At 40.6% G+C, this 14392-nt stretch overlaps 1 protein-coding gene across 2 annotated transcripts in view; it reads left to right on the top strand.

Annotated features, from left to right (window-relative positions):
- The window catches only part of LOC145978836 (solute carrier family 7 member 14-like), a 782606-nt gene that overhangs the window by 440293 nt on the left and 327921 nt on the right, over positions 1-14392 (top strand). For both annotated transcript variants that reach the window (XM_083111714.1, XM_083111715.1), the window contains exon 3: positions 11557-11710. In XM_083111714.1, coding sequence (XP_082967840.1) covers positions 11557-11710 — 154 coding nt within the window. The remainder of the gene's footprint in view (positions 1-11556; positions 11711-14392) is intronic.

The raw sequence follows: 14392 nt of genomic DNA, 5'->3' as shown, positions 1-14392 counted from the left end.
AAGTGGACTTGAAACAAAAAAATAATCAATCAATCTTATCCAAAACGCTAGTAAAAAAAGTAAAAAAAAGAGGGTGGGAAAAGTTGTTTTCAGCACTCTGTCGCTGTCCTCAATATTTCGGCATCCATGTCTTACTTGAGAAGCACGGACTTGAACTTTCCTACAGTATAAACGAAATATTACGTGCAACCCTCCCCCACTCCATCCGCCAAAAAATCTGCTGCTACCAGGGGGCTCTGGGTTCGCGCTTTTAGTAGGTCATTCCCAGTGAATAGAACTGCGGAGGTGTAGCTCGCGCACATTGAAACAATGTTTGTTAAAAAGAACTTACGAAGCTTGTTTCACGTCAAAATAGAGGCCTAGCAGTCTTTGTCGAATTGTATGACTCGTTCCCGTGTGTCTCCATATCGATGGCGGGGCAATCGTTTCACGGTTAAGCTCTCGAAATTAGTAATATTTTATCATTACTGCAAGAATTGTGCGTTACTCTTCCTTTCCTTTATGCTTACTTGAGAAATGTAGATTTATTTCAATTTCACTGGTTTTTATAGTTTTCACTTTGTTCTACAATACGTATATCCTATCAACATACGTATTTTGTATTTTTACCTGATCAAATGATATAACTTGGTTCTCTAATATCTAGAGTTGAACAACGGCCAATTTGTAGCCATTTTTATACCTTACTTAAAACTGTTATTCCGACGAAAATTATTTGTGTTATTGAAGTCGTGACTTTACAATTTTATGATCTGTAGGAATCGAAGATGAAAGAGTTTCAAATTACATCACCTAGCCTATACCTTTTTTCGACTACATTTGAATTGTATTCTAGCTCAGGAGTAAAAGACAGAAGAGGAAAGGTGGCAGCCAAATTGTTGATTGAATGGGAATCTGACCAAAGCGAAGAACCCTTGCAGCAATACCATATAATACATGATTGCAAGCATAAAACCATTGTTTTACAAAAGAACTACAGTTAAGACTGGAATAAGTTTGGTTTTTCTTATCCCTAGCTTCCCCTGGCGTACAAGAAATTAACATACCTGAGGGGGCCTCAGAGGCCCAGACATTTTTTTCCTTTTTAACATTAAAATTAAAATTCATGGAACAATTTTTTAATGAATCATTTCTTCTTTTGTTTTTCATATAACTTATATAACAAATATAATAATTGCAAAATGACCATCATGTGAACCAATTATTACACGAGTCTCACACACATTTTATCATTCACTAGATCTCAAAATTACATGTTAATGTTGAATCAATGGTATTTTTTGTTTTCGTATGTGCTGTTCTCAAGTAATTATAATAACTACATTAATTACCATAATTATCAACCAATTGTACACTGTTACAGGCACAAGTTTCATGGCGGAACATACTGATAGGCCCACAGCGTGAATTTTCCTCCTATGTACGTTACCTTCATCATTGTATGAGCAAAAGTAATTCAGAAATATTGGTAGGGACCATTGCAACGTATTTCAATTTATTTTCATTTTTTAAATACAAATGTCCACAGTTGAGAATTTGGTTGGCCTGGAATCCCCCCCCCCCCCGCGGGTAAGCTAGTGCTAACAATATATCATTTTAATTAAGGGCGCGGGGGAGGGGCTGATTCCAAATAAATAATGGTTATGCACAATATAATGTAATCTAGTCAGTAGGGCGCCTGTCTGCCACACGGGAGTCCCTTGGATGATCTAAGGTCGAAATGTTTCCGTCGTTGTCCCCGCGTAAAGCGACTGGAGCTCATCCAGCCTCAAATAAATGGTGGGTAACTAGAGGTAAAACTCTGGGGTGTAAAGGCGACAGGAACGTAGTGCTGATCACATCACCTCCAAATTGGCCGGGATCGAAGAGTGTGTGAGGCCTTACACATCTTTTTAGATAGTCTGATAGATAGTCTGTTAATCTTTACGAGGCTAAAACAAAATGAAGAAGAACTGCATTTAGAATGTAATCGTTATATGCGTACCTTCAGTCACTGCCACAAATACTGTAGGCGCAATGCCTATCAAGTGTGTTAAAAAAACACCCCGAAATGTTTGCCGAAATCGTGGCCATGACGGTGGGTGTGATTTCGCGCAATGAATATCATCCAGTGGAAACTGAACCACTGAGGCTCGAACGCCGGACCGCCGCATCGTTACATGTGATACCGTTACCACTACGTGACTTGCGATAGTGGACAGCAGTCATACTATTTCCCCATCTTTCTTTGCAGTTCACGTTAATTGTGCAGCGAACTTGAATCAATTGGGGGTATTGCGTTCCCAACCATAACTATCCCCCTGCACACGCCACTGATGCTTGGGTGTATACATTACTCTCTTTCACTTGGAAGTGAACCCGAAACTCGAGCTCTCATAGCAGATCCAGCACACATGTCTGGGCGAAACAACTCCAGAGTCCAGACTCTTAGGCGCCAGTAAAAGTTAGCGGTGGAGTCGTGCGAGTTTCGTTGAAAGGAACGTTCATTTTTACACACGTGGCCAAAGTCCTTTGTTACACTGGTTTTGTTGCGTTTTTACTGTTGTCAATATTTAGCTGCAGGATACATGCAAGGCGTGACAAAATTACGATTTATCTTTTGCAGAGTAAAAAAAAATCTCTTTCGATAAAGTTAACAACAACGAGATAGGAAAATACTTAACCAGACATCAACAAAGTGAATAACAGCATTTGCTTTTCTTCACCTTTTGATGTATTACCAACGCAAATAGATGCCATTGTTTTTTTTAAAACTGCCGATACTGTGCGTAGATGCAGTGAGGACTTCTGCCACCAAAATGGCACGTTTGCTGTCTCTTCCAATTCTCTCTATACTCTGTCCCGGGTATCTATGGAGCAAGGCTGCGCAAGAAAGGGGAAGAGTGAGTAAGCGGAGCGCTGCTGGAAAGGGTGGTCGTTGTTCACCTTTACCACAATCCCGTTCCCTCGCACGCGTTCGTTAGTCAGTCCTCCATATTGACTGATTGCGCAGAGACTTGCTTTCGTTCGGCCGCTGCAGAGAAACCTGGGGCAGAGCATATTTCCAAATTATTTCCTATTTGCCTCATTAGAGATACGAAACTGACATAGGAATTCCAACCCAGAATTTTTGGTGCTAAGATAATGAGTCCACCGAGATTTTACAATCCTAACGTCCTTTAACTTTTCCAAGCAATCATAGCTGAAAGATATAAAAAGGTTCGATTATAATTCTGTTAAAGTAGAAGCATTTTTCGTAAGTAACGAAAGCGCTTTGCTCATATTCGAATAGCATCGTTCAGTAAACAAACGATTCATTGATTGACTTTGTGTTTTAAGTACACTTTATGCACAGTGTGGCTAATCAGGACTAGACCTACAGTTGAAGGTGGAACCCGAAACACTATATTCCTATGCCTTCATCCGCTATCGAACCTGGGACCCCTTGATTACAAGGCGACGACGTTACCACTACACCAACGGGGAGGTCCCAGTTAACACACGAAACACAATACGAGTGCAAGGAAGAGTAACAGTGTAAATAATGCTTTCTTTTCTTCTACAACACACCCGATATTAACACACTTTCAAACAACATCGCTAATTTTGGTTACCGTCAATACTTTCTTCTACAGATGAAGCAAATGAAAATTGATATGTGAGGGCATAGTCTTGCGCACGGGGGGTGCCAATGGTGCCTGACCACCCTGGAATGTGTCCTCAAAAAATAAAATATGTAGAAACAACCACTACAATAATGAAAGTTATATTTCCCGTAATGCCTCCAAATTTGAATTTTAACAGTTTGGTCTTTCTCGAGTTCTAGCGAGATGGGAGAAGCGATTTGCAGCCAAAGCTGGAAACATCTGGAAACATCTCCCTTTCTCTCATTCTCATTCTACCTTTACTAACCAGATATTGTTGAGAAGCATCGACATGGAGAAAAAGTATACAAAATTGATTTATGTACGAGAGGTGGTCAGAATTGCTACAGCGTAGAGCTAGAATTTATGTTTGCATTCATTAATATTTACATCGCTTTTCAGCCACTATTGGCGACGACGAAGATGAATTATGAGTTACACTTACAAAGGTAGACTCATGCAGGCCGGAACTTAAAAATACTTGATTGATTTATTTAAATTATGGACACGTCAGCACATTTAACACTCACTCTGGTTCCCCATTTCCCAGTTCTTCACTGCCTTCATTTGAAAATGTTGGTTTTCTTAAAATTTCGGAGTGGACCGTAGCCCCTTCAACCATCCCCCCTCGGCCTACGCCAGTGATTACGTACAGTCGAGGCAAATACTAGAACTGCCGTCGTCTGAAGACTCAAGTCTGTACACCCTAGTTAAAAACAGATGTTGCGAAGGGCAACTTAGCATGCAGGGCGCCAACACGCAACCGCAGAGGATTATACTGTCCGTGCATCTGGGCTCCAGATCCTCATTATTCTGCAGAATGCGGTCCAGGGTTTTACTGCGTGGAATTCGTACTCTTCACAAACGTCACGCCTTACACCTCACACAGGGAATCGAACCCGGATCCATTGGCACCTAGGTCGCCAGTTTACCACTGAACACGCTCGACCACCGAGCTATCTACGTATGACCCATACAATGCAATGAAAAATGCTGCACGCCAGGCTGATAAAAATCAGAAGGACTGATAATAGCCTAATTGTCAAAATACTTTTTACTCCAAGGTGTGAGTTTAACGACTAACTAAAGTAAACCGTGCTCTAGAGAAATATTTTAGTGCTAAATTTTGAACTTTAGAAGATGTTGACTTTCTTAAATGTTCCCTCCTAATATTCTAAAGCTCATGAAATATTGTTGTTTTGCAAACACCAATTCACTTCTTCTCTGCCTACAGAGGAACGGGACCCGCCTCTGCAACTCATATGACGTCATGCTTCAGAAGGGAGAGTTTCCATGACCGCGTTGCATTCACCTTGTGGTCTTTCAACGGTGGGAGAGCTCCACCTTTGACCCCTGTGTACCTTCACAGCATGATTCAATGCACGTAGATTATATTTACCTTTTACCTTTAGAATAAGTATCACTGAAGATTTCAACGACGAATTTAAAATTCCTTTTTCTCCCATTTTCCCTGTTCCCTCTCACGCGTTAATTGGTCGAGCACTCTCGAGTCACTCTCGGAACAGAGTATACAAACAGAGCTACAATGTGCCTAGCTCGTAACTTCACTCAAAGTTTCAGAAAATTGTACATGAAAGGCCGAGTTATCCAATATATATAAAGCCCCAATCCCACCACTGACTGACTCACTGACACAAATGTTCTCCATGAAGGAAGCCCCGGAGGCGAGAAATGCCCAACTACGACACCCCATGAAATCGTCACAAAAGGCCGAGAAAATTCAAAAATAGCTCAAATAGCCCTTCTTTTTTCACGTCCTTAGCAACCGTTGCCACGGACATTTTTTGCAGCACACACTGTTTCCTTCAATTCTTAATTGTGGAGATACATTATATTTCTCACAGATCTACAACACACAGCTGAATCAACTCCTGGCTTTGAAAAGGTGGATCAAACGAGGGTGACATCTACATAATAAGGAGTTTCAGCCCAGATACAATTACGTACATATATTGGTAAACTCAATGCGAAAATATTATCTACATCGTGGTTGCTTTAACTAAATGTTTAGAGGTATAATAACAAACAATTATTTAGAGAGTTTGCCGTGCTTGTTGTTCACCATGGAAACGGACGTTTCCCGTTTTGAACGAGACAGTCCTGTTTGAGAGGCGTGTCGCGGTCGTCCCTTCGATATTATTTAAAAACACTATTTGTACAGTTTTAGAAAAGCCTAGGGGTTAACTTAAAAACCAAGTATAAAGTTGAGATATTTCATGCTAAAAAAAAAAAAAGTTGTATTGTTTTGCGTGTGTTCCGTTATTTGTAGAGAGTGCATAAGTATGCCCAAGAAACGTATATGCAGTTTCAATATGAACTTGGGACAAACCACAAACTGAAGTGGGAAATCACGCGTCAGATGTGTGGGGTAAGGTTTTTGAAGAGATTTACAAACGGTTGGTGAAAAATAAAGCCGCTCTCAAGAAGATTGATTGTTCTGATACATACTTCTGGCACTCCACAACTTCTGCGTAGGGCTAACATCAAAGGTTGATCAGAAGGAACCAGAAATACTGTGTAAGTCACACCGAGATTATAATAAATAATAGCTTTTGACAATGAGAGATCATATTTCAAATAATAAAATAATAATAATACTTTAATTATAACAATAAATTTATAATTAGGCCTAACTGATTTTTCAGGAGGGGAGGAGGTACACTGATCTCCTTGGGATGTCCCGTTTTGGGGTCAAAATATTATGGGCACCCAACTACTAGGGTGCCAAATATCTAGCCCCTGGGTTCTCATTCCATTGTAATTATCATACTCTTACCATGAAAAGGTCTCCTGCGTATTATCTGCGGTCCCGGGTTCGAACTTAGATGAGAGCTCCAAAATTTGGGTGATGACACAACACAATTAATATAATTCAAAGACTTAATAAGGTTCTCCAGGCGGGGGAGAACCGGAAATTTTTCCACCTGTTCAGGCAGCTCCGGCGTCCACCCATCGTCGTATAAAGTGGGTACCTGGAGGAAACTCTGGGGGTAAAGGCGGCAAGGGACGTGGTGCTGATCACATCACCCCCACCTTCGGCCGTAATCAAGAAAGTGTGAGGCCCTAACCCCACGCTCCCTATACGCCTTCATGGCGTGGTGCATTGCACAGGGGAGCACTTTCCCTTCACTTTTTTTTTTTTTTAAATAAGGACGATCTGGCTCCTATTGAGAAAGTCTGATAACAGCGTCGATGGGACTGAATGCGATCAACGAAGAACCCATTTGATAAGCTCTGGTCTTCAAAAGGCTGTTGGACTATAGAGTTACTAAATACATGGTAAAAACAGATAACTTGGTCCAAATTTAACAAAGTATATCTTGTCCCAACCCTCCATCCCCGGTCACGTTCCTGGTCTTGTGTGTATATATATATATAAGTGTCACTTCACTAGAAACCGAATTCATTGCCTGTGTGCTCACTGCAGGTCGGTCTGCTTGAGACGATTCCAGACACTTTGGCGCCAGCGGCCAGCTGGGTCGCTCGGAACTTGCTTTTGGCGCGCCACGATTCGGATGGAAACAGACAACTCTGCTAGTGATTCTTGCAGTCTAATTCTCGAATGAATATTTCACTTGCTCTCGTTGCCTTCACTAATTCTATTTAAACCAGCCCAATAATCAAAGAACAAAATAGCTATATTGGGAACCTTTCCAACAACTCCCACATTCGCAAAATAGTACATATTTTGCTTGGTTAAGTCCGCTTTATGCACAGTAAGGCTTATTGGGAATGGATCTACAGTTTAAAGTGGAATCCAACCCACAAAGTGCCTCCACCGGGTATCGAACCCGGGACCCTTTGATTACAAGGCGACGAAGCAACCAATACGCCATTTTTTTTTAAGGAATACCCCTAACCGGAAGTATCCCCCGTCTTTCACTATATTATCAAGATTTTCATTTCTCGGTTATTCTCAATTTTCAGTTTTTCTCATTTGGACAAACAAATACCCGTGCCTTACCCGGGACTCTCACCCGGAACCCCTGACGTCGTAGCGCTCTGTGATAACCACACCGTCACGGAGGTCGACAGGGCCATCGGGGAGGCTTTAAGTGGAACTCGTACCCCTCCTACTTGACTGCGAGAAGAACTACCGAAATAAGAAAGGACCGGGCGTCCGGTAAGAAAGGCGCGAAAACGAAATGCTTGTGATCCAGGTGCTAGGACGCAAAGAAGCACCAGCAGGCTTCATGGGTGACGTGGAAGTAGAGGTCAGGTGATCAACAGTTACTGTGATTGGGTGGTTGCAAGGAATGAGATTTATAAAGCATTTTCTTGTTCGCTCCATTCGCGAAACAAACATTTCTCTACGATTCACATCAAGTTTATACGTCAATCATTCTTTATTACAATTATGCCCTATTTCAGGGGATCCCAAACTTTGTAGTTTCAAAAGTTTTCTGCGGCGCCCAAGTCAGAATATAGGCATAGGCCTATCTAAAACTTGCAACGCTAAGTTAGTGTTGTTAGGTTGCTTGCCTTATGTTAAAAAATAAGCACATATTTCAAATTCAGAAACATTGTTTATGTAAATAGTACTAAATAAGCACATGTTTGGAACAAGCATATCTAAAACCCTGTGTAGATTAACAAGTAAGTGGCATTTCAGTTAAAATTCCGGAACATTTCGCGGCACCCCAGGGCGCCGCGGCGCACCCTTAGGGAACCACTACCCTAATCAATATTGAATCAGTTTGTTAAGAAAGGTTTAATTAAAATGTCCATTAAGACTCACACCATTATAAACTTGGATAGTTTCGCTGTACTGGACTTCTGGTAAATTAACACTTAATTCATTTTACAAAGAAATTAAATAAGTTACTTTTCCTTTGCTCCTTTTGTTCAAATCTACAGTCTACATGGAACAGCCATCTGAAGCACCACCCTCCTCCCCAAATCTAATAACTCCAACAGAAATAACTTTTTTGTCGACTATAGTCTCCAAATTCTGTTCTCAACCAGAGAGATAAAATCGTAACAATTCTATTGCGAGTGACCCTTCACAACGATGAGGAAAGTGAGATCCAAGTTCCAGCGAATAATTTGTTAGGGCCGCTTCAGTTGATTATAGTGCACGCTGAGTTTCAAATATAATGAGTGGCTTCGCAAATGATCTACGGAGACTGTATTTGTATAAGCATTCTCTTCCTTTCCTGAGGAGAATTCAATAAAACAATGGCTTGGTGTAGCTTTCAGAGGGGAGCGGCACGTGACACGCTTAACTTGCAAACCAGCATTCAGAAATAAATGCAACCTTTCGTATCAAGACAGGTCAAGCTGCACGTGTAGCTCTGATTAGGCCGTTTTCTCAATACCGTGCATCCTGTCACCTCGTGCTCTTGTTAGCTCATGCGCGGTGAATGTTTGGATTTAGACTAACTGTGCTAGTGTCGCTTGCCGCTTGCAGCTTCTGTGTGAATTCTCCGTGTCGCTTGTCGCCTGTCACTTGTCGTCTGTCGTTTGCAGCTTTCTTGCCTTGTAAGGGAGAGAAAGCGCCAACCAACACATGTCCCTTGGAAGCGAACCAGCAGTAATGAATTGAACCTTTCGAACAGAAGCGACACGACAAGATGCAGGTGTCGCTTGTAGCTTGCGTGTCGCTCTGATTGGCCAGTTTTGTTAATACCGTGCATCATGTCGCTTCGTACTTTTGTTCGCGCATGCGCGGTGAATGCTTTGCCTTATATTGAATGGTCTAATGTCGCTTGTCGCTTTGGTATAAAATCTCCATGTCGCTAGTCGCCTGTCGTTTATGCCGTTTAAGCAGATTCCAGACCGAAGCGTAACGCGACAAGCGACAAGCCTCGGTAATCATTGCAACGTTTCGAACTGATACAGCACGGTAAGCTGCAAATATTGCATGTCGCTTGGTTGTGTCACTCAAACTGGCTACTTTATCAATGTTGTGCATCGTGATGCCTCCACTTGTCGTGCACGGGCGGTGAATGTTTTAGTCTACAAGACAAAAGGGACCCGTGTCTCTTGTCGATGTGGAAGCACACTGTCGCTTGTCGCATCCGTCAGAATTCTTCCCCTGACCCCTTCAAGGAGACTTCAGATCGAAGCGACAAGTGGCAGGCGACAATCGACAGACAACACTGGCATGGACGTCAGCAGGGTTTTTTCCAGGGAAGGGCAAGGAAGGTATTTTTTTTTTACAGGGGGAGCAAATAAGCCACATTTTACCCAATGTTCCTTCAAAAAAACATTGCTTACATTTGAATTTATCATGTTCGTGCATTAATTAACACATATTATTGTGGCTGAAATGGAATTATATGTGTGAAATATATAATTTTTGGTTGACTTTCATTTTCCAAAGGGGGCACGGGTCCCCCTTGCCCCCCCTTACGGACTCCCATGAACACTGGCGACTTCGATCTAAAGCAAGAAATTCACCGCTCATGCGCGAAAAACCTAATGCACCGAGCCGAAAGCGACATGTGTATCTTGCCCAGTCGCATCAATGCGAAAGGTCGAATTGATTACTGAGGGTTCAATTCCAAGCGATACGTATCTCTTGTCGCTTGTTACCTATTGCGTTTCGCTTGGTAGCGTTCCAACAAAGAGCTTCGTTTCACACAGTTGCGGCATGATAGGCCACACAAGCCTGCTTTGATTTCTGAAATCTTCAAACAACACATAAAAGTATGCAAAGTAAAAATTAAGAGTCAGCGATTAGGGTAAATGTGATTATTTTCTCAATTCCACAGTGGGGCAAAAACTCCTTAAGTACGGCACTGACTGCACAACAGTTAACCCCTTCCTAACTCCGCCGCGAGAGGAACTCTTCTTTTTCCCCTCCCCTTCCGACCGCCGCGAGAGGAACTCTTTCCCCCTCCCCTTCCGAATGCTCTGCGCCGAGACAGAAACGTCCAAGTTACGCGCTCTCAATTGACGCCGTAAAGCGCATTTCACAACTATTTGCTCAATTCGGTATGGTACGTAGCTGCTTACACACAGGAAGAAATCATGTGACCTACAAGAATTGTGATTGGTTGGACGGTTTGTGCAATATTGATCGGTACCCACAACGGATGCAATTGTATTAAAAATTACAACACGTAAATTAGACAGGTGATATTGGTACCAGGTTCCAACAAGAATAGTAACCATTTTTTCGTCAGGAAAACTGCATAAATGATAATTTTCAAAAACCACGGTGGTATTTGTAATCACATGCTTGGTCTCGACATTTTAAAATGAATTTTATTTTGCTAATTTATCAAATTATAGTGGTTCCAACAACATATGTACACTCACTCGGGCCTTATAAGACCACGTTCACACGTATGGGTGTGTGAGGACGAAGCACGCGATGATTAGGATGAGTTGAAATTGATGAAGCGTGATGCAAGCACCGTTTTCTTCATTATTTTAATAATAATATAGTTACAAATATAGATAAAAAATCTTATCACGACTGCATTTTACTGGCGAACTGTACGTCCACTGTGAAAGAACACTGTAAAACGATCAACTTTTGTTGAAGAGCGTTACGCACACGCAGATGCGAAGCAAACGAATGAAGCTAACAAGGAAGCGCTTGCTCATATATACATCTTCCACACCTCGAAATCAGTTTACGCCTCATTTTTAAGGGGTAGAAAGTCAGCATAAGTGAAAATGGTAGTGTAATTCGCCTTTGAAAAATTATATCCAAACAACTAGGCAGGATAAAACACCTCAACACAGTAAATGTGAAGTCAGAATTTTTACATTCTTTCTTTTCTTTTAATCCCCGCTCACTTCTACCTTGGGACGGACATTTGTATATTAAAAAATAAAACATATAAATGTATGTGTTCAGCTCAAGTTTTCCTTATAAGTACTAAACAAATTATCTTATAATATCCTTAAGTTTTGCAGTATAAAATTCTTTCTAATGCTCCCTTCGATTTTCTTTCAGAAATGCTTAACAACCTTAGACTTGACTTCCCTAGGCATTGGCAGCTGCGTTGGCACAGGCATGTACTTGGTAGCTGGCATGGTAGCCCACAAAGTAGCCGGCCCGGGGGTCATATTCTCTTTCATAATCGCTGCAGTTGCGTCCATATTTTCAGGTAAGTACTTACACTGTTCAACGCTTTATAAGCTTGTACACATTTAGATGTTGCGCATGGATCTTCAATCGAAGATGCCTGAAACTTTATTATTCTTATTTATTGATTCAGCACAGGATACATCTCCAAATTATGTTGTACATAATATGCATAGAAGAAAGAAAATGAAATATAAAATGTACACATTTCCATTAATTTATGCATTTGTTGATGTGAGTAATTTTTCTTCAGTACAGCAAACGAATCTGTGAATGTGTCAGATTCGACATTTTTTAATATTTCGATCACTGTGTTCTGCATTCACACTGCAGTTGAAAACCTATACACGTTGGCTCGTGGTCTCTCTGTGTAGAAAATTTTTCGTTGTCTTCGTAGTCTCCCACTGTGGCGGCCTACATTAAAGGTTATAAGTAGTTTGTAATAGCTCGAAGCACTGACGGTCGTGTTTAATAAATTCCTGTAGGAACATGACGTCACTGACAACTCTTCTACATTTCGTACTCCTTCTTGTGATAATCAACCTTCAGACACAGCCATTTCACAAAATGCATTTGAATCCTCTCCACTTCGTCTTGCCCTTAATACATATTTACTCCTTCACTTGATTTGAATTTAGTGTATTTTCACCATATAAACCATTAATACACCACCTCTTGAGACAGATTAATTACTAATGTGAAAGTAATAATCCAGCAACTACACAATCATGTGCTTACGCGTGCCGTACGAGAAACTTACTTACCTGAAGGAGGCCCACACTTTTTTTAATCACTAAAATTCAAGACACAATTTTGTTATTGAATTGCTTCCTGCTTTCTTGTTTATGAAAGTTTAGTTATTTATGAATTATAATGATTACAAAAATTACCATCATTAATAAAAAATATTAACCAATTATTGCATTAGTGTCATCGCACCCATATTTTACCATTCGCTAAAACTCACAAAAACATAATAATTTATTATCGATGCTTCTTTGTTTACGGATGGGCAGTTGTTTATTAATTATAATAATTACAAAAATACCATAATTACCAACCAATTGTACACTCTCATTAGCATGAGTGTCCCGAATAACACGCTTTTAAAGATGCACTTGATACACCCTCCAAGTCCATTTTGCCTCCTATTTACATTTCATTTATGTTTTCCATGAACAAAACTAATACAAATACCCTAGGGAATAATGTAATTATTTTAATTCTTTTATAAAAATTTTCACAGTTGAAAAATTGAAAAAATAGAAGTGGTTGGCTAGGATTAAGTTGTGAAATGAAACATCAATCGTTTTATATGTATGTTTTTGTAGAACTGTTCATGTTCTTTCCTCATCAGAACGTTAGTAAGTTCATTAATATAATATACTTAAACTTACATGATTGCTATATGCATATTTGTTCTCTTCGTATTTTGAGCGTCGGCTATTTAATTTTTATTCAGTGTGCGTGATTTGTGTGTAGCGTTAATTTCGTGGTTATCTTCAACTGGCTAACAACATGTAACCTAAAGGTGCTATGGCAATGTGATTATGAAAGGATAACGATTGAGTGGTTTTCATGTGTTTTGGCAAAACTCCAGTTAAATCGGTTGTTGGTGTTTTGTAACTGTGCAATTAGTTTACCATTTAGTTCCTTTCCACATGCGCCGCAGTTTGTGTCAACAGGAGGGAGTGACAGAATCAGTGCGAAAAATTGTTCGCAGCAAGGAGCCGCGGTTGCATCTGCGCCGACCCTATCGATCCAGCGGGGGCTGGGGGAATTTACTGCCCGCGCGTGCCTCCTGCTAACTGCAAAACACACGAATGCATTCTGTGATTTTAATAAAACCGCCACCCGCCAAAAAATAATGGGGCTTATGTGGAATTTTAGTCATCGGTCATGTAAACACAACGTTTTGTTTGGAGGAAGCGATAATTCTTCCAGGTCAAAGTTTGATACAGTGAATGTAAGTCTCTTGTAATTTCTGGAAATTAACTTCATTTCCCACCCACGGCTCCCGCTATTTCCTAATATAATTGAAGGATTTTCCCAGATAAATCACTTTGCAAATGTTCGTTACGTGTACTACAGCAAGCAACATCGGCGTTGAGATTTTTGTTATATTCACACGCATTTATAGTAGATACAATTTTTGGTATTACTACTACCAATACATTTACCGTTTTGTTTGGGAGCTTTTCACGCTATATTTGGTATAAGTAACAAGCAATTACCTAGTACAGTTTCTTAGGAGGAATAAGGACATGTTCCCACTGACTTGTTTTCGTTCAAACTTTGTTTAAAATATTGTGAATAAGGATTGATTGATTGATTTAGTTTATTTTACTTCGCTTTTCGCCATTTGCAGATCGCGAAAATGAGAATTAGTGATGACATAATGAAACTGATGAGGGATATCCACGAAGAACACACATGCTCAGGCGGGGATTCGAACCCGCGACCCTTGGTATCGACGACTATCTTTATATTGAGACTAACTTTTTAAATAAGGTAGATTTTAATACGGACTATTGCTTGGCAGGTGGCAACCTCTACAAAATAATAAAATATATCCGTAGCACGCTGTGCCAACCACTCCGTCGTGACGAAGAAACAGAGGGTGCTAGTAGCAGCCCAATTATAGTAGGCTAATACTGGTTGTATTAATAATAACCGATGAACCCTTCTTCAATTGTAAAGCATT

The sequence above is a fragment of the Lepisma saccharinum genome, chromosome 25 (genome assembly GCF_977018435.1).
Source record: "Lepisma saccharinum chromosome 25, izLepSacc3.1, whole genome shotgun sequence".
Taxonomy (NCBI): domain Eukaryota; kingdom Metazoa; phylum Arthropoda; class Insecta; order Zygentoma; family Lepismatidae; genus Lepisma; species Lepisma saccharinum.
Note: the sequence above shows the minus strand (reverse complement) of the source record. Positions and strands in the feature narration are given on the sequence as shown.